The following is a 24,568-nucleotide window of genomic DNA, read 5'->3' as shown; positions in this document are numbered from 1 at the left end:
CACCTTGCAACTGCGACACTTCGCACAATTCCAAGAGACGTACAAGGCCGTCGCATCGAGTATGGAGCACACAAAAGTTAGACCGCTGGCACACGACGGAACTAGCTACGATCAGGATTTCTTCATAACGAAGGGGCCCTTGTCGCGGTCGACGTATCGCTTGGGAATGGGCATAATCGGACGATGTGAGGATGCGCGTCCATTCCGTCTGTGAATGACCTTGCTACTACCTAGGTAGTAGGTAGTAGGCGGTAGACAGCGGGTAGCAGGGATAAGGGTGTACGGAGTAATGATCAAGGCACGTGAGAGTCAATCCCTCCCTAGGTAGTGACTACTGGGTGACTACAGGCAAGGAGATTACAAGGCAGAGCACCGTACGGAGTCCCCATCAACAAGAACAAAGTGTATGAACGAAGACATCGTACATCCCCGAGCTGCAAACTTGACCGAAGAGATGCGTCGAGCTGCCTGGGTAGGTACGTATCCAGGTACTTAGGGATGTCCTCCACTGTTCCATACCATGCGCGTCTCCCATCGAGGTAGGCACTGTACCTGGATAGATATACCACGGAGCCGCAAGACCGTTGATTTGCTGAACTACTCCACACCAACGTAGTTCCCACGTTGACTCGTATCAGGAATCCAGGGTACCTGTACCATGCTCCGTACTAGACAGGTAGTACAAGGCAGGCAGGAGAGGGAGGCATAGGGGGGCCTGTTCTCGATCTTTATCACAAAGCTTATGATTTCTGATGCCCGAATCCGCACCACGGTGGGTATTATTGATACAGTACACACATTGTTGTAAGACGGTGGCGATGGTGGACTCGTACCAGGGATACGGGATACTGTGACACACGCCACCATAATACAAGACAGTCAGTCAGTCAGTCAGTGGAAGGAGACCTGGGCCCTGTCTCGATCTTTGTCTTTTTGAATGCCGATTCAAGCTACACCACCGTGGACATTGACACACACACACACACACACACTGTAAAACACTGTCGATGGTGGTCTGGCATTGAGAATTCCCCTCGCCCGTGGGCCAGGTATACATACTCAGGACTGTATACAGCACATGGCAATGGATGGGAGACATGGAAGCTAATCTCGATGCTTGCCTTTCAATTCTGCACGACTGTGGATATTTATACACAAGACAGCGTCGATGGTGGTGTCTTTCTGCTTCCCATTCTGGTGGCTCTTAGCACCCTAGGCAGTGCTTTTGCGTCAACATAGGGAAATGATCCGTCCTTGCTTAATCGAACACAGCCAGCCCCAACGCACAAGAAATGCAGGGTTTGAATGCTTTACTGTAAGTTGATTCATGTCTCATCACTAAGCAGCTCTCTTCTCTGCTGCTTTTTGTCCTTGTTCGCGCCAGCCATGCTGCATGTATGCCCATATCAGCTATACAGAGGCCCGTCTCTCCCAGCTCGAAATTGCTTTCAACCTCTAGTTGCATACTCGTCTCGCCACCATTCTCGATCCCAGTATCCACTCAAGTCTCGCATCTCGCCGTTCATTCGACCTCTTCTGTCCTGGCCGGGCACGGCGGTGGGGTGGAATGGCTGGTAATTCTGTCGCTGGTTCTGATCCTCTGCGGGGGTTCCATCGTGGCCCGAGCGTAGTTAATCATAACCTGCGCCCCGTTGCCATGGGCTTGCGTTGTTTTGCTGTCTGAAAGATTGTTGTGGAGGATAGCCGCCCGGTGCGGATCGAGGAGGCTGCGCTTGGTGGCCACCGCTGGCTAGACTGCTCATGCTTCGGTCATACGTTTGCTGGCTATGACCCGTGTTTGGTCTACCGCCGTAGCCGTAGTCGCCGCTGTTGTTGTATCCTTGATTGTACATCTGTCGTTGCTCATGTGATTGTGGTGGACCGCGGCGGCCCGGCTGATCGCTGGGATACATTGGTGTGTTGTAGTCTTGAGGAGGGTAGGGTTGAGCTTGCGTCATTGGTTGCTGGGAGATCTCAGATTGATGCTTGAGGGACTCGCTTGTAAAGGAAGCATCGTCATCATAGCCTTTATCTTTGACATACCCCGCCTGTCCATCTTGTCTCGCAGTTGCGCCCAGAGCATCTAACTCGGTGGTGAGCGCGGCCTGGGACTTGATGAAACTACCTCGGTCGTCGCGCATCGGCTGATATCTGACTTCCGGATTCTTCGATGCAATTGCATAAATGGAGGCAATAAGCACCAAGAGCAGAAGAACCGCCGCAAAAACGACGTTGTAGAAGGCGAAGATAACGCCCATGACCCCCGAGACCATCTCCGGCTGACCAAAAGCATCTGAAAAGACCAGGAGGAATATGGCGTTCAGGAAGTTGACCGAGGCGATCGAGATGTTGAAGATATTGGTCTTCTTGTCCATGTAGGGTCGCACCACGCTCGTGCCGATCAATGCAACGGCTTCGACGATGAGGAGCCCCACAGCTTGAGCGACTGGCGATTTCTGCGCAAAGGCAATAAAGATAGCTTTGACCAGGATGTACGCCAAGAGAGGCACAATGAAGTAGTAGGCAGTCGCGCGATACTGGATGTAAAGGAAACCCCACTTGTTGAGGCATTCAGGGTCGGAATAGAGAATGTAGGCCGGGTTTTTGTGCATGGCGACCGACTTCTTTGCCAGTTGGATGACCTTGAAGGAGGCCCATCCCAAAGCGGCAGCCATGGAGATGAAGACGACCAGGGCCAAAACAACCTCGGCGGCGGAGTCCCGCTCGACCAATTCCCATAGGCAGAGGATGGACATTTGCACAAAGCCGAGCGCGACCTGTACCTGTCAGCAACTGGGCGCCTGCCACAGGATCAATTAGACTTACCAATCGGAACAAAACGCCCTTGATGACAATCTTCCAGCCATTGCGGAACTCCAAGAATCTCTCCGACCTCATCCAGCCGGCCTTGGCACAGCCATCCAGGATGGCCTTGGTGAGAGCGACCAGGACGGCAACCATGAAGAGGATAAAGACGAAGAAGATCAAACCGGTCATGAAGATGTTGGTTTGCTCAATCCCAGCTCTAAAACCGACTCTATCGATTCCGCGAACCACCTTGACGTTGTCGGCTGTGGAAGTTGCGGTTCCCGCGCTCGAGCTCTGACGCTTCGCGAGATAACGAAGATTTTGTGTTGCAAACGCCACCATGGTGTCGAGGGAGCGCTTGACGGCGCGCTTCTGGACTTGGACAGAGAATGTGCTGAGGGTAGAAAGGTAGGTAGTTGGTGTACCCCCTGTTGCTCGTTGGTACCATGTCGCGATGGATTGCAGAAATCCAACACGTATGATACCCATGCTCCACTGGAAGTTTTGGGTCCATGACTGCACAATAGGTGGCATCGTCACCGAGGTCATTCCAATTATAGCCTGAGCTTGGAAGAAGCCGAACAATGAGACAGCATTTGCCGCAACATGGGCAGCAGTATTGGGATGGCCGAGGCCGGAAGTGACACCAGCCGCAACGAGACCCAAGCCAGCAATAATGGCAGTAGCCCAGCCCACGGCATTTTGGTAGACACTTTTCGTGTTGGAAAGATCGGCCTCCATGCAAGCAATCACTTCGCCCGTATCGAGAGAGGTGACGTAGACTCGAACCACACCGTCCAGATCGGGTACAGTATACGCGATACCTGGGACTTGCTTGGAGACATCGCTGGGCACATCGATATTGGTCTCGATATTGATTTGACCCGTCTGCATGGGACAGAATCCTGCAAGACCCATCGAACAGGGGTCGAGTGTCTCATTGACAATGGTGAATCCATAGGCAATTACCTCCAGTTGCGCCGTGACATTTCCCACGATGGAGGAGACGCCATTGATGTTGAGACCGATGCTGCTATTTTTAGGGGTGTATGCGACATTGAACAGCGTTGCTGTAAAATTGGAGCCGCTCTTGCACGAGTTTAACGAGTTCGACTCGATTATGTTCTCGGCGAGGGTGGAAGGTGAGAGCGAGAGGGCGGTGAAGAGGGCGAGGAGCCATGACAATGAGCTCTGTGGCCGCATGGTGAGAAGAGTCGCAGGTGGCGTCTGCGATTAGACTGAGTTGGTGTTCAAGGGGGTGAATGTAATTCAGGGCGCCAACCAGGGCGAGCACCTTCAAATGAGTAAACAATGAGACACTGTGAAAAGTCGTATTATTGTATTCAGATTAGACTTTGAGCAGCACGATCTTCGTCGGCGGTTGTGAGTTATTCGAGGTGGACTGTCGATGGTGTCATTGATTCTGAGGGGAGGTTGGGCAAAATGCGGGATTTGGAACGAGCGGCAAACTCAGGGACACCCGTGCTGCAGCGAGGATCGTCGCGGTCGTCGTGGGATCGCAGTGACAAAGAGGCCGTCAAAGACAATTGAGATCGTGAATGCAGTCGGCGTCGTAGTCGAGTTGGACTTGAATAGCGAGCGTGAATTGTGGTGAAGGAGGTTAAAGGAAGTGGTGACGGAGGCTGGAACAGGGAGAGATGCAAGATTTGACACGCCGCGAGATCAAGAAAGACGAGCCTCTCACGTCTGCAGCCCAAGAAAGAGCCCAAGAGCAGGAGGAGCGGCGTCTCCAGTGGTGGGATTCCACCGTTGTGGGCACCGGGCTTTGGGGGGGTAGCGCTGTCTTGGATGGGGGGCCAGCCGCCTGCCAGTTGCGTGGTGAGTGGTGGTGGCAGGATCAGTGGGGAACACAAGCGATAGGCTACGGAGCTGGACGCGCAAGGCCGAGCTAGGGGTCAAAAGCATTCCAGATGCGTGCCCCCAGCCGCTAACCCGCTTTCAACAAAGAGCCCTTGGCCCCCTGAACTTGTTGTGCCTATGGGGTTTTCGCTCTCTCGCGGGCCGCGTGGCTGAGCAGACCACACAGGAAATTACTGCTGTTCCAACATCAACCAAACATCTGTCGCGGCTTCACGAGGCTGTCGTTTAGGTCGCTGATGTTCGGAATCTGCCTTGCCGGTACGGAGGATACGTGTGACGGTCGTGGTTGCAAACAGTCGGATCTCTGCGGTATTGCTACAACGGATGTTTCCTACGACGGTCTCCGAGATACATAGACACGGAGCGATTTCGAGTCTGGTCTCGAGTACGGAGTACCCGTCCGCCGTAGGGAAGTACAGGCAAGCGTCTTACCTGCTTGCCTCTGCTGGACCCGACATCATTCTGCAGGTCTCCTGCATACCGCGTTCCCGGTGTGCATCACTCACTCGCTCCCCCACAAACAAGTCGGTGCTGAACGAGCATTCTCCACTGCCCACGGGTTTTGCTGTCACTTGCGCGTCCTTCTTCATGGTCGCTATGAGGACTCATTCGAGTAGGCTTATTTCGATGGTACTAATCACAATGATGATAACAAGCAACAACACAATCTCACGACCGTGTCGACATGGAGGCTGTGCTCGTGCTTTGCGAGATTGAGCATTCCCTCAGCTCCGGGGTTCCGCCAACGGCCAGCCTCCCACGTCATGCCTGTTTTGTCCTGCTCGGAGATGCACTTTGGAAACATCCGACTTCAGATCTGCTTCACAGTGCGTTTCATCAAAGGCCTTGCCCTCCTAAGTACGCGAGAGGCCAAGAGATTGTGTCTGAGGGTATCGCAACTGTCCCCTGGCATGCGCGTCTTCCAAGCGACGGTCTAGATTTGCGGTACGGAGTATGTAGGGGTCTTTGTCCGGTCCCGTGCTTCGGCAACCCATCAACAGGAGATCATTGCTGACCATTGGTAGATCTAGCGAATTAGATGCATGTGTACGGAGTAGGAGTACTACATACAATGTGCCTGCTCAAGCACATAAGACCTTCCTGTTGATCGAGCATAATGCTGCCACCTCTTGTGATGTCTCCCGTGTTTCCAGCGAAACCATCCCGTCTCTGCCTCCTGGCACTCGCATCTTATGCAACCGTTTCGACGGCTCGACACCTAGAAATCCAGGTCACTGAGTATTCGAAGGAATCTGCAAAGACTGCTGATGATAAAGAGCCTCTAGCTCCCTACGTTCTTTGGCTCGTTTGCGCTGGGCGAGATCTCCTCGTACCCCGCGCAGGTATTTCGTCGCTTGTTCAATCAGCTCTCGGCTCTCGGTGCTTTCTTTCAAGGTCTGTAGCAAGGTCGCCACTTGCGTTTCGTTGCTGAGATGTGGGCATGTGCGACTGTGGCCGAGGTGAGCAATGCCACATAGACCACAATGCTCAACGCCTGCCAATTTTAGTCGGCACCAACCCATGGGATGTTGTTCGTTGCAAGCGGAACATTGGTGCACCGGCGGCATTTGGTGGATGGGACCGTACTCAAACGCCCCGTCGCCGTTAAAGTGCGGCGCTGGTCCAAGGGGTACTCTGACGCGTCTGAAGGGCCTCGCTATACATTTCACCACATATCAGTATCGGCGACTATGCTGCCTTGCGAGGCCAGGATTTGAGTTCCCTACCTTGGACCTTTCGTTTGACCATTGGTTCTGAATCACTCTCCGTGGCCGCGTCAGTCTCTGTGGCCACGTCGTCGTCGGACTGCTCGTGCGCTCGGTAATCAGGGTCACCTGGCGCGACTTCGGCGTCAGCGGCCTCTGGCTCTGCTTTCTCGCCGTCGCGGTCGCCCAGACGGTAGTCGACAGTCTGTTCGTGTCAGCCACACACACACTCACTAAGCTAGGATTGCTCACTTGTCGCTTGCGCTTGCCCCTGCCGAACGCTTGAGCTTTCCGCGCCTGTTCTTCGGCAAACACTCGCTCACGTTCCCGCAGGACTCTATCCCAGATTCCAGGGTTAGGGGTATTATTTGCCGTGCGGTCGGGCAGGTCTTCTTGCAATGCAGACTTGTCATTCGCCCAGATTCGAGCAAAGCTGAATTGCGACTCGGCCGACTTCTCTGTATCAATCTTGGTGTCTTCGATCTGGGAACGGTCAAGCAACCGATCAATCGAAACGTCATCGTAGACAATATCTTGCACCGCAGGATCATCTTCGAAAAGTGCTTGCGCCCCATGACGGAGGATCGTCGCAAGATTTCGACCAGCGTCTTCCTCCCTGTCCATCTGCTCGATAAGAACGTGGTCGAGTGCCATCTTTTTGCGACCATTGTGCATGATCTTTTCTTCCACGCTTTCTCTCGTCATCAGTTGAAAAACGAGCACCTTGTGCTTCTGTCCAATACGGTGCGCTCGAGAAAGAGCCTGGATATCTTGGTGCGGGTTGAGATCCGGGTCGAGAATGATGACGGTGTCGGCAGTGGCCAAATTGATGCCAACTCCTCCCGCTCGCGTTGAGAGCAGGAACGCAAAATATGGCGAATCTGGAGCATTGAACTCATCGATGCGTTTTTGTTTCTCGGCCGCAGAGATACTCCCGTCGATACGGCGATGCTGCATTCCAAGCCCGTCAAGGAAGTCCTCAACAATGTCGAGATTGTCAAGAAATTGACTGAAAATGAGAACACGGTGCCCTCGCTCTTGCAGTCTAGGTAGCATGATGGCCAGGAGTTGCAGCTTAGAGGAGGCATCCACCAGATTCCGGAAGGAAGCGGCGCCTTCAGCTCCTCGCTCCTCAATGTCTCTGCTATACACGAAAGGGTGGCATAAACACTTTCGCAGCTGCATCAAGATGTTATTCAGATTGTGTTTCTCCTTCTGGCTCGCAGTACCGTCGCGCGCGAAGATCGATTTCATCAGTTCCGGGTTCTTGGCCAAGATCGATTTGTAGACCTTTTTCTGAAGTGTTGACATGGTGACTGGCACGATAATCTGGGCCATCGGAGGCAGGAAAGTGAGTACTTGAGCCTTCGTGCGTCGCAGGAAGAACTCTCGAAGCATATTATGCAGTTCAGGCACGTTTTCTTGTGTGAGATTGGCGTATTTGGCCTCCAGCTCTGCTGCGTTCATGCTTTTGTCCAGGAACTGTAGAAGATTGAAAAGCTCTCGAGCGTTGTTTTGAAGGGGTGTACCTGTCAGGAGGGCCTTGAACGGGAAGCGGAATTTGGACAGAATTTCATAGATTTGTGTTCGGTCGCTCTTGAGACGCTGTCCTTCGTCCACGACAAGGCCTTGCCACGGCACCTTCATGAGGCTCTTTCTGGTCTTTTCTTCGACGATAGACTCATATGAGGCGACAACAATATGAGCTTTGATATCCTTGACCTCCCTGTCTTTCCGCTTTGGTGGTGTATTCTGATCTTCTTCCTTGTCCTTTGGGAACAATTCGTAGTCATGCGTGAGCTTTCTCGCCCTAGCCGAGCCATAGTAGGTCACAACCCGGAGAGAAGGTGCCCACTTCTTGATCTCACGCCGCCAATTGGGACAGGTTGAGTTGGGCACCACCACGAGGAAAGGCCAACATTTGTGGTCTTGGACCAATGTAGCGAAAAAAGAGACTAGCTGGATCGTTTTGCCCAAACCCATCTCATCGGCTAGAATGGCGTTCTGATTCTGGAACCATTGGAAGAGAAGCCAGTTCAAACCCTCCAATTGATAACGCATCAGCTCGCCTCCGACCATACTCGCTGGCTGGTGCCTTTTCATGATCGACTTCTCGAAATCCAATGTTCGGATATGGGCCAGATGTCGTCTCAAGGTCGACTGGGTGGGAATCGCGATGTGCAGCTTCATGACATAATCTTCGTATGCAGCTTTGAAGTCGTTCCATCGGTAAATATCGGTAGGAGGAGGGGGCTTCTCCCAGATAGCATCTTCATAGCCGAGACCTTTGTATTTGACATAAGCCGAGTCAACTTCTTTGGCCCTGGCAAGGTCGATTTCCTTGGTACTATTGCGAACAACACTCGAATAGCGCACTGCAAAGACAATATCGACACGGAATACCTCCTCGGGGATGGCGTCCGTTGTGGTCATCTTCGGAAGTTGATTCTCTGGCTTCTTGAGGAAAGGCAGGCGCATACTACCTGGAGCAATGCCCCAGACCCAGTCTCCCGCCATCCAGGTCGTTCGAAAGTACGACTGTGTACGCCACTTGACTAGATATTCTTTCTCATCTTCAGGCAATTTCGTGAGAACAGTTCCCGGGTGATAAGAATCCAGGTTGACAGGGCGCCACGCCACAAGTGCATCAATCTGGTGTTGATTTTCGATGCAGTCTTTGCACACCCAAGACCGATGGTAATGCTCGAACCGTTTCTGCGCTAGGTGCGCTTCATCCAACATATCCTCATCTTCGTCGTCGAGTGAATGGGCTGTCTGACGCCTGGGAAGATGATGCATATGCCATGCACGAGAACACTGTGAGCAACGGAACATGACCAGCGATGGATTGTTGATGAGCCTAGACTCAACAATTGTGATCGGATCCGTTCCCCCATTCTCCTCTCTTTGCAGCTGCTCCTGCCGAGTGGTAAGACGACCCCTTAATGGCTTCGACAGTTCACCATATTCACGACAGCTGGTGCAACGTCCCTGGTGTGGCGCCATACGCTCCTTGTCATGAGCAAGGCCGATGCAACGTCTGCATTGCAGAACGAATAGTTGCTCCCCGACCTTCGTGACAAGGTGGTCTCTCGTGCCCCGAAAGCCGAGACATTTCTTATGATAGGAATTGGTGCAGCCTTGACAAAAGACTAGAGGTCCCTTCCCTGGGTCGTCTCCTTTGAAGTAACAAGTCTCGCATTCCTGCCGATGCCTCCGTCTGAAAGGATCGTGGTCAGGTAGTTTGACGAAGTGCTCTTTGGTGCTGATGACTTTTGGGGCTGTTTTCTCGTCCTCGTAGCTTGAGATCTCATCCTCTTGTCTCTCGCGCATACTTCGTTTCGGCTGCGTCCGGGTGCGCTCGGATCGGCGCGCTGGCGGCGCCACATCTGTCTCCGGAGACGAGTCCCTCCTCATTCTCGACCTACGCTGAGGGCGTATCGATACTCGCGTCGACGCTCTCTTCGGTCGCCGGGTTGATCTGCCTGTGGTGCCCCTCGCACTCCTTCTTAGGCGGCCATGCGTCACGTCCTGAAGGTCATCAAGCTCTTGCTTGAGATAGGCTGTCGTCCTGATTTTGCTGAGTCGTGCAGAGCGGCGACCATTGTGTGCATCTTCTTCTGAAACACCGTCCTCTTCATCCGCCTCTGAGATTTCTTCGAATTCTCCAGGTTCAGCATCGCTGTCGTCTGCGCTCTTTCGTCGTCGCCGGGGCGGCGAGTCTTCTCCTGAATCTGTTAAGGGAACCGTGCTCCAGTCTAGCATGGCTGGATCCCTCTGGGATGGTCGTCTGGCTTGCGGCTGACTGTCCTCGAACGCTCGCAGCGCGTCATAACCGTTGTCCAGCTCGTGTATCCTACGGGCAGAGACCTGACCGGCAGGCAACGTCAGCGATTCATCGATGATGACCCAATCGAACAGGAGCACCCGGGAAAGCCTAGATACCGAGATGAGACAATAGAAGAGAACGGAGGTAGGAGAGTGAAGGAAACGAAGAAGGGCCAGTCTTGAATGTGGGAGAGGAGTCAGAGGATATGTTCAGGCCTTAAATATAACCACGGCGACAGTGAGAGGGCACTTACGATATCTTTTTCGCCGCTCTCTAGCCTTACGACATAACGCTTGTCTTTTCGCTGAGACAGTACACTTTCGACGGCGAAATGTCCAGGCAGATAGTCATACGTCTCTTTGACTTCGTCTGCCAACCTGGGCACATCGACATAGAACTTCTTTTGGAACAACCCAAGTGAGGGAGGTTCCTCTTCGTAGTCGTCCTCGGTTCCATCTTCGTCACTCGGGAACGTGTCGGGGCTCAGTACAGGTGCTCCTCGTGGTTTGGTGTTCGTAATGTTGTAGTCGTGCACAATATCTCCTCCGTCACTTTCATCTGAGTGTGACGGTTCTGCCTGCTCATCTGGAGCAAACGAGGTGTCATCCTCAAATTCTTCGACCGCGACACCTTTTCCATCGACAGGGGTTTGAACGATTGCTTCGGTAGCGTCTTCGGCAGGAACTCCGTGTTCTTCGGGCTTGCGTGGGTTGTCAGGTGGCTTTCCGACCCATTCGGACAGATCTAACCCATTCATCACGTTGAGTTGCAGCATGCGGGGAAGAAAAAGATGCGCCCGTGAACGCGACGCGGAAGAGTAGAGTCAAGATCCCCTACAACTGGGCGACTCAGTTCACGTAAGTTGAAGGGAGCGAACGCACACATGTGGTCCTCTACCGTACATTGGACCGTGGTTAAACGAGGAGGACCGAGGCCGCAGTGAGATGGCAGACTCGAAAGCGAGCTGGAGGCTAGAGGAAGCATCGCGCAGTGAAGACGCGTCCCGCGTCACTCCAAATTGATTTTCGCCTCAACTGCAACTCACCCATTTCCTACGCACCGCAGAGCTCCTCCTCCTCCTCCTCCTCCTCCTGCGAATCGTTGATCCAAGTTTTGAGCTACCCGTGGATGCTGTCGCTCTCTCACCCTCTACTCCGCCATGCTGCGTCCATCAGAACCAATTTTCCCCTTCACCATGCACGCTGCATATCCCTGACCGGCGCTATCGAGAAAGGTATCCGACATGCGCAGCGCGGCAGGAGTCGGCTCGAAGACCAGTATGCCGGAGCTAGAGAAGTCTCCGGCCACACCGACGAGGAGGGTTCCAGCACAGTAGGAGCAGCCGTCGAGGAAAAGGCGAAGAAAGTCGTATTAATTCCTGGCCATGAACGACGCAGTGGGCGGAAGACACGAAAGGGGCCAAGAACCTTACAGACAGAACAAGATGCGCAAGGCACAACGCCGAAGCGCCACCGGGGCGAAGTACCAACATCCATGCCTTACACGACAGCAGGGTCAGAATTTCTCTATGGCACCTTCTCGGTTCTGGCAGCACTTACAGCTCGGCGGAGACAGCTCTACAAGCTCTACAGGCTCCTGCCACCTGGCTACGGCATTGACACGAAGCGAGCCAGAGCCATGCAACCAAAGCAGTCGCCAGAGGAGGTTCGGCTGCACAACAGGATAAGCAACCTTGCCGAAGAGTCTGGAGTACATGTGGAAGCCGTGTCGGGACCCCGTTGGCAAGGGATTTTTTCAAAGGCATCTGACGGACGACCGCACAACGGCTGGATTCTGGAGGCTTCTCCGGTTCCGAAGCTACCCGTGACGGTACTGTCTCCCATCAAACTACCATCTGATGCGATCACGGTATCTGTGGGATGGGCATCTGAGGAGGAGAAGGCTATCAACAACATCTTCGACGTGTCGGGTAACAAAGCAACGCTTCCATCCGTTCGGCCTACTCACAGATATCCTTTCATGCTGCTGCTCGATTGTATCACCGACACCGGCAACTTTGGCGCCATCGTTCGCTCTGCTTGGTATCTCGGCGTTGATGCAGTCCTCGTCTTGGAGCACGGTACTGCGCCAATCACGACGAATAGTGTGAAAGCTTCTGCCGGAGCGTTCGAGTATATGCCTGTTCTTCACGTCAAGAACGAGCGAGAATTCATCAAGCTCTCGCGTAGAAATGGATGGAAATTCTTCGCGGCGGATGCGCCAGAGACAGCTGACATCCGAATGAGGCGGGACATGCACCAAGGACTCCAGGAGCCTCTAAAGGCGGAAGGCGCGTTGTTACAACACCCTTGCGTGCTCGTCCTTGGCAATGAAGAATCCGGGATTCGAGAATTCATGCGCACGATGGTGGACGGTGTTGCCGGTATCGCCAATGCGAGACCCGAGGTAGGAGATATTGACAGCCTCAACGTTAGTGTGGCGGCGGCTCTTCTCACCCAGAAGTTCTTCGACACAGCGCCAGTCGCACCAAAGAAGGATGAGAGAAGTGCCGGTGAATGAGTCCAAGCCTTTGGAGCGCTAGTGCGACGAGTAGAGACATAGGTATATTCAATCTGACCGGGTTGACCACGTCTCCCGCCCATTCGTTGCGCCTCCTACACTCAAATTGTCCATCACGCCGTCGTCCTTGACCAAGCACAAGCACCATGTACTGAGTATGGGACATGCAGGATGCGGGACGGCGTTGGTCGTACCAACTGCTGGGCCGTACCACCACGCACCGATGGCACGGCGGGGCACAAACCCGCACAAGCGCCTTTTCGGACTCAGGCTCGCAGGGTAAAGCCACGATTTGTGTTTCTTTCCGGCTCATCATGCGGTATTCATTACGTTTTGCAAATAGTTTAACTCGACATCTACATGGAACACGCCATGTCCCCTTCCGTTGCCAGAATCTCTCTCTTTCTTTTGACATCCCGCTCATACGATTCATAACTCATGTGGAAGATCCTTCCGTTGGACCAGTCCCTGTATCTCCATCTGACCCTCTTCAGCAGAAGGGCGCCCTAGACCTCTATCATATCTGTCATCCCTGTCTTCTATCAACTCCTTCACTGCGTCTTCTATCCTCTCCCTTCTATCGCCTATTATTTTCTCTGATTCCGCGATGATAGCGGTTATGCGTTCGGCGGGCCTTTTAGATGGCGGAGGAGACTCTTGATTCATCCCGGTGACCTTCCTTGTCAAGCCTTTGATCGCGGGAATCCCACCCCCCAATCGTGTAAGCTCCTGCTTGATCGGCTTGCTGCTCGTGTCTGAGTGGTTCGACGCAATACTCGGTGCTCTGTCCATCAACCTTGTGCGCTCTGAACCCAAGGCGTCGAATAGCCTTGTCTGGAGGATCTCCGGGTATCTTGCGCAGTCGATATGGCGCGAGTGGGCGTATGGCTTGCCAAAATCCATCTGCGGATTTGTGGCATTTTGGAAGCCTTTATGCAGTGTCTCTCCTAGAGATCTCATTCGGACATCGTCGCTGTACGCCAGACTGGTCAGGATCTGGCAAAACCGACCGAAAATAACTTCCAGCAGTGCCTGTCGCTCGCCTAGTTGGAGTCAGCCGGCGTCAGTGGCGGTGACCAAGCCATGAGAACTTACGGATGATCACTCTCCGCAAGGGTGATATCACGGACGCAAAGTCGGCCCTCGAGTGCCACACCACAGCATCGACATACTCGTGCAGTTTGTCGTTCATACGTCCACCAAGAACGAACGCGATGATCGCAAGATACGCCGCGTCATTTTCCGAGGGCTGAAAAATGTCGTTACATACGAATTCATGGACGCGTTCTTCCAGGTCCACAAACAACTGTCTATTGCAGTCGTACTTCCACAGGGTGATGCAAATTTGTGCCAGCCACATGAGAAACTTAGAACTCTGTCTTTCTTTGTTGCCTTGCAGGTCAATCGTCCCGTTCAGGAATCGGATGACGAAACGCAGCGACCCGGCAGTCATGCCAGTTTCTGGACGGGGAAGCAACTGAGCCGCTTCTTCGTGGAGAAGCCGATGGTAAAGTCTTGGAGAATGCACTCGGAAGTTATCCAGTCTCTCCTGGTCTGACTGAACAAGTCGGATGGCTGCGATGCATCTGGTCACCTCGGAAGGTTCGTTGCCGTCAGAGGCGGCAAGTCCAACCTCAAATGAATGAGCTACTCCCTGGGTCCATGGTTCATCCCCGAACGTGTACAGTTGAGGTTCTTGGGCAAGGTGTGCGACACCATTTTGAAGGTTCATCTTGGTTATATCTGTCGACGATATCAAGGAGATCAACAATGTCTTAGGGTCATTCTAGTACTGATATGAGCAATAGAGGCAATGTGATAGACCGATTAGTGGTGTTGGTGGCCTCACAGGTCTGCGAGTTGCTGTGGTGAGCTATTCCCATGGGATGAAGGCGGATTGACGAGGTTTCCAACCGTTGATCTACAGGTTTGAGCCACGGCTTGTCATTGGTGCGACATGCACCAGGATAAAATGCAAGGATTGTGCTGCAAGGCGTCAGCCGCCTCCTCCGCGCCTCTGGTGAATGCCTTCTTCGATAACACGAGCGTGGAATTCGCGAAAGGCCCCGAAGCCGACGTCACCGACATTGACTTTGCAACCGACAGTGGCAAAGTAGGTCATCGGGCTACGGTATTCTTGCAATTGAATGTCTCACCCACCGGGCTTTGGCGTTGAAAGTGCTCGAGGCTTCGAGGTCGAATTGGCGCTCGCGGGACATGGTGTACGATCGCTCCGGCGGACGAGCTCGCCTTTTCACGTTTCCACGCGCCGAGTCCCACGCCATGGATCCGCAGGCTGGGTTGCAGGACCGTTGGATTAGTGGTGGTCTTTAGCTGCCTTTTGGCAACCCTGCAAGCCACGCGACCAATGCGGACCAAGCGAGACAGGGCTATCCCAATCCGGCATGCTGTCCATGCAATAGCCCCAGCCAAGCACCCCAGAGCGAGGTGCGGGCATCGTCTCCAAGAAGGCGTGCGGAAGGCAGCATTCTTTCGGGAGGAATCCGCCATGGCTTCATATTTGACCATCTCCTCTAGAGTCCGACCTGTTCTCAACTACAGACAATTACAACCGGACGCTCGCCCACGCATTGAACGATGGCGATGGACGAAGTCTTCACCTTCGGGCCTGTGCCTGCCGCCCCTCAGATGAACGTAACGGCCACTTATGCAGAGTTGAAATCCAGTCCCGAGCTCTACTTTGAGGAAAGTGTCCTGCCCACCCAGAGGGTTGATCTTTGCTTCTAACTGATCTGAAGGGCGCAGACATTGGCTGGATGATGTCTTCGTCTGTACTCGTTTTTCTCATGATTGCCGGTCTGTGTCTTCATTTCTCAGGCATATCAAGGCCGCAAAAAACGCTCACGCTGGTGCGGCTACCGCTGATCACCACGGCTGCTGTGGGATGCATTGTAAGTACAAAGAAGCAGAAGCACACAGTAAATGACTGACAGTCGATCAGTGGTACACCTGGGGTTACAGCCTGGCCTTTTCCCCAGCGACATACAGCACCACCTTCGGCGGAGTTTCATGGTACGGCGGAGATATGAAGGCCAATGCTTATCTCGACGTTACTGCTCGACCCGTGGGCATCCAAGGACCCGATTCGAATTCCATGAGGGGACGCAAGATTCCTGAAATGGTATACGTCTTCTACCAAGGCATGTTTGCGTGTTTCACGTAAGTATTCATTCACTCGGCTTTCTGTCCGTGGACTCATGCTTCTTTTCCAGCGCAAGCTTGGTCGCTGGTGGAGCAGCGGGTAAGATGCGGGTCGGCCGGTTCCTCCTCTTCATTACTCTCTGGGTAACTCTTGTCTACTGCCCGATAGCAAGATGGACGTGGCATCCACAAGGGTGGTCAAAATTGAGAGGCGCCATGGATTTCGCCGGTGGCACTGCCGTCCACGTCTGTTCGGGCTCGTCAGTGGCTGCATTTGCCGTCTTCGCACAAGTCGAAGCTCGAAACTGGACTGCTTCCGTCACCTTTGGAAATCGGACGGCAAAGCTTGACGTCAAGACGTGGAGGATCTGGAGATGGCTCTCCTTCGCGCCTCTGCCTCATGGCAACGAAGTGGAACTAACAACCGCGCCTGGGGAGACGCACCCAGGTTTCCATGGAGGAGCGCCAAACCCACAGCAACAACCTTCCGCAGCACCACCACCACGACAAAGTGACCTGGAAATGGAACAAGCACAATTGCCCTACAGTATCAACCACATGGTCGTCGGCACTGCTCTGCTCTGGATAGGATGGTTTGGCTTCAATGGGGGCTCAGCCCTTGGTGCGAATTTACGTGCAGTGTCAGCCTGCCTGGCGACTCAGACAGCCGCCTGTGCAGGAGGTACAATCGGCTTACTTCTCCAATGGGGCGCAATCCGTCTGGACAGAATCGCCGAAGACCCTGACCAGTTGTTCCACACACCATCCATCCAAGAGTTTTGTGACGGCGTGATTGCTGGGTTGGTGGCCATTACACCAGCCGCAGGATATGTGAGTATATCCTAAAAGCTCGCGCCGTCTCCCTCTCCTTGACCCAGGCCCGGCTGACAAACAGCAGGTTCCTGTGAAGTACGCTTCTGTATTCGGCGTTGTCGCTGCCGTTGTGTGCAAGATCCTGAGAATTATCTTCAGCACGTTTCTGTTGCGAGAGGACAGGCTCTTCGTCTTCGCTGTGCATGCAGGTGGTGGAGCTACCGGGATGTTACTCACGGCCTTCTTTGCAGAGTATGCCCTGATCGGATCACGCCTGGAAGTAGATGAGGAGCTGACAACGGGTATTCTAGCAACGAAACCACTGGCCTCGATGGTTACAGTCGACTTGTGGATCGAACGATGGGTGCTCGATTTCGGTAAGGACACCCGCTGTGCTCAGGCGATTATATGCTGACCCTCCATAGCGATCAGGCCGTGGATATAACGGCGTGCCTCTGTTACGCATTCACCATGACCTTCACGATCCTGATCTTGGTCAGGATTGTGGAGCTTTGCTGCGGCGTCAAGCCCTCCCGTTACACTGGCGATGGCACTGACCCTTATCCGGATAACTACGAAGCACTGCCTCAGTTCCGACGCCGAAACGCGGACAAGGAAATCTAGACCATGGCGAGATCGCAGCAGGCTCGCCTTTCGGACTGAAATGTGCACCAACACTTGGCTGAGACATTGCTGTATATCCAGCAGCGGCCGGACATGGGTGTCGGGATGCTAGTCTTGTCTCTAACCACAGGCGCTCGGCATAACCGGTGAAGAGACGTTTCCTCGTATTTCTTCAGCCTCAAAGATGCAACTTGAGAGGTACGACTACAGACCGGGAATACGGAGTAATACGGAGAAACAAAGGGGGTGCATTCGGAAGGGAGGGAGAGTGTCTTCGCTAGCCCTCTTCGGACTAGAATGTGATGGCGAACGTGATAAACAAGGCTTGATCGCGATTTTGCCTGACGCGAGAAGCTGGATAGCAAGTTTACGCGAAGCCCATGATTCCCCATTGGCAACAGGAGAAGGCAGACAGGTTCGATGCTTCTGAACCTCTGGTGCCAAAGTGCCAGATTTCTACTGGACGCATGCCGGGTTTGTGCGCGCGTGCAGGGGTTGGGCGGTCGTGATGATGTACCGGGTTATCCCGCACGAGGACGAAAGTTCGTCTCCACGGAGCCTGAAACCAATAATCGAGAGGACACGAAAGGCGGCGGATACTATCAGCTTGGCTTCAGCTAGCCACAATCAGCCGCATCGAATACACCCACAATCAATGCCCAGACGATATGTCTGCCTTTTAGGCGGAGCCGCAACCCGCCGTTATGCAGCCGTGTCGCCTTCCTCGCTGGGTCGCGGCCCGGCCCAATTCGCCAGTGAGGTTCGCAATGTTACCGCTGGGCAGGAGCGCAGCCATGGAACAGTGTGCCAGGCACATAGCGTGAGGTAGCGTCTTCAAAGCGCCCGATGAACAATGGACGGTCTGCTAAGGACACGGCGTTTTCATCACGATATCGTTCCTGTTGCTCTCCGACTGAGGAGAGCCTCCGAGATATACGTTGGGCGGCATATGCCAGAAACACGGCATTCGTGAGGAACAACTGCTTGTAAGCCAAGCCGGAAGGCGCTTCATCTCCTTGCTGGTGAATGACCATAATGGTGAGACCTTTCGATCATTGATGATGCTTTTGGTTGCAAGGCTGACATGCTCAGGACCAATTGTCGGTATGCAAATGTCACTGCACTCGAAGTATCCCTTGGAGATGGGCTGCTCGGTGCTCGAAGAGCAAGCAGTGTCAGGATTACTACTCCCTCTATTGCCACACTGAAGCCTGTAATACCAAGGACTGCCAGCGGCATGGGACTTGCTGGAATAACCACCTCCCTCGGAGCCATAGCGACGCATTGTTACACGTTGCGTTGGGCGTGTCTACGCAGCACTTTTTCGTCCAGGATGTGATACGATCAGAGGACGAACCGAGACGGCTGCGGAAGCTACACGAGGAGAACGCCAGCACGCGATGGTTCAATATCCGTCACCACAACTCCCAGCCTTACCTCTATATCTATGACCGGTTCGCTCCGTTATGTGATTCTCCCGCCAGTGACAGCGCCGACGCGTCGAGCACCTTCCCAACAATTGTATCCTTTATTGGAAAATCAGGCGTGGGGAAGAGCACATTGGTAAGAGCGATGCTGCTGTTGGGAAGTCTCGATGCGCAGAAGGTAGGAACCGATGACATCTCTGTGGTGGCGTCAAATCACAGCCGCTTGACAGCCTTCAGCAACGTCAGCTCTTCTCAAGGTCCTTTGCCTGTGACGAGATCAGGACATGTCGACCATCTTGCAGATCCGACCACGTTCGGCGTTCATCTCTACAAGGACCAGAAACCCTTGCGGGGACCTCCGTCCAGCCCAGCCGGCTATACTCTCTTCGCGGATTGTGAAGGCTTCTTTACTGGCGCTGCTCAGACGAATGCCGAACGCCTAACCAGTGGCCAAGGCATTACGCCCGCTGAAGAAGATGCTCTGGAGGCCAATCTCCTATACAAAGAACCCGTGACAGCAAATATTTCCACCCAAGACGGACAGGGAAGAGCAGAGTCATACTATGCCAGATTCCTCTACTCCATCAGCGACGTTGTTGTCTTTGTAACCAACGAGGACCAGAACATCACGAGCCTCCTCACGAGCGCGCTCGAGTGGGCGGCAACGGCAGTGTTACATTCTGTCAACTACCCTTCCCGGAAGACTCTTATCATCGTCCGGAACGGAGCCGTTGGGCAGCGTCAGCAGATCATCGATACTGAGTCACTAGAAAGACTCTACTTAGACCGGCAGACAGTCAACCTATGGAGAAGATCTGGCATACTGCAGACCTTCGTCAACGATTACAACCGCCGGCAGGACAAGTATAGCAAACACATCTATGACAACCGAGATCTGTACGATGTCTTGTTCGATCGAACGCTTTGCTTTTGCATCCCACGCGTCGATGATATCGAAGAATACCGCGACGAGAAGGCCTTCGCTCAGTATCTGGGTTTGCGGACGCTGATTGACGAGGCGTCTCGACGAGCGGTAAGCATGCGGTCGCAGGTCTGGATGACATACGATGTCGCTTCCTTCTCCCAAATGCTCTTTGCAGCCTTTGAGCATTTCCGAACCAGCGACAAACCATTCAACTTCAACCAGGTAGTCAGGATAAGCAGGCCCAAGCCTCATTCGGTCCTTGGCCACATTGCCAACTTCCTCCGGCTTGCCATGAATACAATACATTCTAGGGAAACGAAAGCCATGATACCTGATATCATAGCCCTAAATCTTGTTGTTTGGGCTATGAGAAACCTCCACCAAGGTAACAGACCCCTTCACTGCACGGTTCCTCCTCTTGTCTGACCTCTGTCTCTAGTGGCGGATCCTGAACACATCTTCGATTCCGTGCCGCCAGAGGACGAGAACGACGTTTCGGTGGCGGATCAATGTCATTCTGCCATCAGGGAATTCGAGGCGAAGTACCAGCAGTGCGGCTTTAAGTTCGCGAGCTGTGAACCCTGCATCAACGGTCCTGTGATAGCTCATCAACAACTGCATCTCTCGCCTAACAACAAGCAAGCCAATGGGTCGTTCGTCCTCAGACAAGTGTTAGACCCGAACCTGGTGGGTTTGATCCGTGGCAAATTCCTGGATCATTACAATACTGTGGTGACGGAAGACCGGAGTGGACGACGTTCAATGCGGAGGCCTCATCCAGATAAGATCAAACGCGTTCGGGAAGCTGTCATGCAGAAGTACTGGTCACACTGGCTCGACATGACAAGCAACACCACTTGCCTCGCGTGCTTGCAGGCAGTGCCAGAGAATGTCCTGCATTGCGGGCATGGCTACTGTGTTCGATGCGTGCGCGAATTGGGAAAACCATCCGAGTCCTTCGAATCTGCTTGGATGTTCGAGGTTTGCTCTCTTTGCTGCAGAAGGACGGGGGAAAACTTCTCGCACTTAATCAGAGAGCCGCCATGCTGCGCCGGTGTCCGAATCCTGACTCTCGACGGAGGCGGGATCCGCGGTATCATTGAGCTTGCTCTTATCCAGGAGATCGAGTACAAGCTCGCCCTAGGAATCCCCTTTCGCGACTATTTTGATCTAGTGGTGGGCACAAGTACCGGTGAGTATTGAAGCAATGATGCCCCCGGTTCTGAGACTGGGCCATCTAACATTCTGTACAGGAGGGATTGTTGGCCTAGCTATCTCGATGGGCGACAAAGATGCCGACACGCGGACCAGCGTGCTCACAAAGGCTTTCAAGTCTTTTGCTTCAGCCACATTTCTCCATCGTCGGTCTGGCAGACTGCTGGAGAGGCTGGGCCTCGGTCACTTTGTGACGAGTGTGGTCATGTCTTTCCGCCTATATCAAGCACAATTTGATTCGAGCCCCTTGCAGGCCGGACTCGAGCGGTTTTTCGGCGAGCACACCAGCTTGTTCAGTTCCGCGCGTACTCGACATCATCAATGCTCGACGAGAGTTGCGGTGGTGACGACGAAAGAGTTCGGCAAAAGGGCCCATCTAATCACCAGTTACAACAGAGCCACGCTGGGCTCCGGTAATGACTTTGACCGCGAAGACGACGAAGGTAGGGGCATGAAAATCTGGGAGGCTGGGCTCGCAACATCAGCCGCTCCATTCTACCTGCCTCCTTTCAAGAAGACCGAAACCGGCAATGTGTACTTTGATGGGGCCCTGTATATGAACTGTCCGGCCCCGGGCGCCGTTGAGGAGGTCAAGAAGATCTGGCCAGAGAACACACCATCGCTCGACGTTCTGCTCTCGTTAGGAACGGGTATTCAGGAGTCCGAAGTCAAAATCCCGAAGGCGATCCGCATTGGAGGTTTCGCAGAGATTTGCAAGACTTTCCACGAGCAGTTAGACTGTGAGAATCAGTGGGAGAATTTCTGGTCGAGCGGCGCCACCGATGGCATCCGGGATCGCCTCCACCGACTCAATCCCCCTATCGACGAGGATCTCCAAAAGGTCGCTCTCTACCAATGGCAGAAGATGGATGACCTGGAGGCAATGGTGCAGCGTCAGATGGAAGAGCCAGACTGGAGGGCTCGAATCGGCCACGTTACGACCGCTCTGCTGGCGAGTCTGTTCTACTTCGAGCCGGACGCAGAAGCACCTTTGAGTCCCACGACCCCTACACCCATAGCACCGGGAGCCCAGGACGAAATCGTCCCCACCGAGATCCAAGGCACTATACGAACGCGACTCCGCCACGGCAGCGGCGAGTTGAGCCGCCTTCTCAATCAAGTGACGGGGCTCTCCTGGACAAAGCTCTCCGCCTCGTCGAGAGGCATTTCGATCTCGCCGTCCATGCAGCACGAGCCTTGGACTGAGGTCCCCGCGTTCACGACCATCAAGCAGCAAGTCCTAGACGCAGGCTGCGCGTTTCGCGTCCCCGTCCACTTCACCGAGCCTTCAGAGACAAAGTCCCTGCTCGTAGCTGTGCGGTTTAGGGACTCGGCGGCTCCGCTGCCGATCAGCGGGTTTCCCGTCTCCCTGCAGAACTTGTACGCGAAGGCAAGGGCATGGGATTGACGGTGGGGACACGGAGTACAGGGTCTATTGTCAGGATTGTTGCGAGTAGACCCGTAGTCGACGAACAATGATCCCTATCTGTGGCACTATGACCCTATGACCCTATGACTTAATGGCCCCATGGCTCTCACGATGCTCAGTGTATGTCTGTCTGTCTGCATGGTGTGTTCCAAGTACGAATTATGGATCCACGCAGGGACGTGTGCTGCCATCCTATGTACAAGGAGTACGACGTAGGGACCGCGCTCTCTGTCTCTCTCTCCCGCCTGAGATATCTTAGATTTGGCTGTAGTGTCTGCTTTCAAAGTCTGGCTCTGGACATGATGGCAAATTGGGATTTTCGTGGGCCTGACCACGAAGCATTCGATTCACTGTTCAGTAGTCCACACTCCGTAAAGTACTGGCGTATCCTCCTCGCGAACGCTTCTTCCTCCGTATGGAGCCTACATATTCCCATTCTATGCTTTCCAACTAGCAGTAACAGCTGGCACCAGGTATATCATCTCATCTCAGCTCATCTCAGCTCATCTCATCACAAGTCATCCGTCCCTTGCCAGGAATACGGCAATCTTGACACCAATCTACTTGTAGCTTGCACCCCTGTCACCCGATATGCACATATGCACGCATCCAATTCATGTGAATGGTCTTTGAATTTTTCGGTCTCCAGTCCGGGTCCCATCCCGCCGTGAAAATGCAAAACAGTGTCGCTGAGTCAACCGTGTGGAGGTCTATGTCCAGGAACGCCGCCTGCCGTGCCGTGCAGGGCTTGTACATATGTCCAGCCTTAAGCCTTTCCGTTCGCATCAATGATGTCGATTCGCATTCTTTTCGGTTCGCCGTTAAAACATGAAAACATCGCTTTCATCCGCTTCGTGCTTTCCTTTTGTACATGAGATCTTTCTTAGTCCTGCTTGGATGTTAGTTTCATCATCCTGAACTTTTGTGGCTTTTCAACGGGAAACATCATACCTCATCAGTCAACCGGTCTAGTAATTGAATACTCAATATCATGACCAACAGCCCCAACGTCACGACGACGAGCAATCCAAAGCCAAACCACCCGAGCACCATGGCCGCCGTGCCAACGCCGGACTTGACACTCCCATTCCCTAGGTCTTGTGCGACCGTGCTCGCCGCCACGGCCGCAGTGTGCTGCCACATGACGCTGACAAGCACAAACACCGAGGAGATGAATATCGTTGCCAACGCCACCTGGGAGACAGCTCGTGAGGGGAATGGTCGGACTTCGTGCTCCGATCCATCGGGTCCGGTGCTGGTATGCCAGCCGGGGAATGTCGCGAGAAGCACAAACGTCAGGAACGCCAGCACCACGGCGATGATGAGCAGGTAGGGAAACACAATGGCGTTCTTGAACGTGCTGGCCACCCATATCAGATTGAGCGGGTCTTGATCCACAGAAACCAAGTCAGCCAGTGCGGTTGAGTTTTGATTGCACATCCAGGCGCCGCGGTCGACGCGGATGCAGATGCCGAAGTAGCCGACGCGGACGTTGAGGTCTGCGCCTGCGACGATGTTTGCGATGGCGGTGGTGACGGAGGGGTCGACTTGCACGCTGGAGAAGACGGGTGGGTATTGTTGGTAGTAGAGGGAGATGAGGTAGATGTCCGGGATCAGAGGGGAGGTTGAGGAGCAGCCTGCGAGTAGAAGTGCTAGATAGAGTCAGTCAGTATTGGAGGGACGGCTGGGAGGCCTGGATGATGCGACTCACATAATAGGATGATGGCGATGGCTATGAATATCATGAGAACATGGTGATATCCTATGAAGGGAACAAATCTCCTCCATCCTGTCTTGAATCGTAGGGCCATGGTGTCGGTGTCTTGTCAAGGTCAATGCCCTCCAGATGTGTTTCAGTGGTGTGCTTGCCGTCCGTGAGGACGGTTTTCCGGGTTGAAACTCAGCACGAGTACGAGCTTTGGCACTTGGGCCGGTGCAAGACGTGGTCAATGCAGACTCGGGGTGATGGTCGGAGCGTAGAGAAGTGGGAGGGTGTGGTATTAAAAATGTCGGTACGAAGGAACTCGTAGTATTTCGCGGAAGTCAAGAGTCCTGAAGGAATAGAATGGTTAGCTGCCTGGGTCTTTCTTCCGGCAGACAGATGAGTAGGTTGTATGTAAAGGAGGGAAGAGGAAGAAGGGGAGAGAGGCGTAGCTTGATTTAGTCCTTGGAGATATCTCGAGACTGGGATTGTTGCGGCTATGATTGGGTTTCACGGATCTGCCATGT

At 53.7% G+C, this 24,568-nt stretch overlaps 7 protein-coding genes across 7 annotated transcripts; 3 read left to right on the top strand and 4 right to left on the bottom strand.

Annotated features, from left to right (window-relative positions):
* Window positions 1-1,631: 1,631 nt before the first annotated feature.
* A1O7_04484 (uncharacterized protein) lies at window positions 1,632-4,011 on the bottom strand (the record flags this gene model as incomplete). The annotated part of the gene is made up of 2 exons (XM_007758495.1): window positions 1,632-2,777; window positions 2,827-4,011. The coding sequence occupies 2 exons, from the start codon at window positions 4,009-4,011 to the stop codon at window positions 1,632-1,634; spliced, it is 2,331 nt and encodes a 776-aa protein (XP_007756685.1).
* A 2,367-nt stretch (window positions 4,012-6,378) lies between these two features.
* Window positions 6,379-10,981, bottom strand: A1O7_04483 (uncharacterized protein; the record flags this gene model as incomplete). The annotated part of the gene is made up of 3 exons (XM_007758494.1): window positions 6,379-6,600; window positions 6,648-10,265; window positions 10,478-10,981. The coding sequence occupies 3 exons, from the start codon at window positions 10,979-10,981 to the stop codon at window positions 6,379-6,381; spliced, it is 4,344 nt and encodes a 1,447-aa protein (XP_007756684.1).
* Window positions 10,982-11,718: 737 nt separating this feature from the next.
* On the top strand, window positions 11,719-12,744 carry A1O7_04482 (uncharacterized protein; the record flags this gene model as incomplete). The annotated part of the gene is made up of 1 exon (XM_007758493.1): window positions 11,719-12,744. One exon carries the CDS (start codon window positions 11,719-11,721, stop codon window positions 12,742-12,744), a length of 1,026 nt encoding a protein of 341 aa, XP_007756683.1.
* A 429-nt stretch (window positions 12,745-13,173) lies between these two features.
* On the bottom strand, window positions 13,174-14,476 carry A1O7_04481 (uncharacterized protein; the record flags this gene model as incomplete). The annotated part of the gene is made up of 2 exons (XM_007758492.1): window positions 13,174-13,787; window positions 13,840-14,476. 2 exons carry the CDS (start codon window positions 14,474-14,476, stop codon window positions 13,174-13,176), a joined length of 1,251 nt encoding a protein of 416 aa, XP_007756682.1.
* Window positions 14,477-15,348: 872 nt separating this feature from the next.
* A1O7_04480 (uncharacterized protein) lies at window positions 15,349-17,134 on the top strand (the record flags this gene model as incomplete). The annotated part of the gene is made up of 6 exons (XM_007758491.1): window positions 15,349-15,456; window positions 15,504-15,656; window positions 15,707-15,924; window positions 15,978-16,185; window positions 16,384-16,737; window positions 16,805-17,134. 6 exons carry the CDS (start codon window positions 15,349-15,351, stop codon window positions 17,132-17,134), a joined length of 1,371 nt encoding a protein of 456 aa, XP_007756681.1.
* A 1,781-nt stretch (window positions 17,135-18,915) lies between these two features.
* On the top strand, window positions 18,916-22,318 carry A1O7_04479 (uncharacterized protein; the record flags this gene model as incomplete). The annotated part of the gene is made up of 3 exons (XM_007758490.1): window positions 18,916-20,080; window positions 20,135-20,887; window positions 20,949-22,318. The coding sequence occupies 3 exons, from the start codon at window positions 18,916-18,918 to the stop codon at window positions 22,316-22,318; spliced, it is 3,288 nt and encodes a 1,095-aa protein (XP_007756680.1).
* A 966-nt stretch (window positions 22,319-23,284) lies between these two features.
* A1O7_04478 (uncharacterized protein) lies at window positions 23,285-24,150 on the bottom strand (the record flags this gene model as incomplete). Its single annotated transcript, XM_007758489.1, has 2 exons — window positions 23,285-23,991; window positions 24,051-24,150. 2 exons carry the CDS (start codon window positions 24,148-24,150, stop codon window positions 23,285-23,287), a joined length of 807 nt encoding a protein of 268 aa, XP_007756679.1.
* Between the last annotated feature and the right edge of the window lie 418 nt (window positions 24,151-24,568).

This window comes from Cladophialophora yegresii, assembly GCF_000585515.1.
Source record: "Cladophialophora yegresii CBS 114405 chromosome Unknown aczIN-supercont1.3, whole genome shotgun sequence".
Taxonomy (NCBI): Eukaryota; Fungi; Ascomycota; class Eurotiomycetes; order Chaetothyriales; family Herpotrichiellaceae; genus Cladophialophora; species Cladophialophora yegresii.
This window is presented reverse-complemented; position numbering and strand designations above follow the sequence as displayed.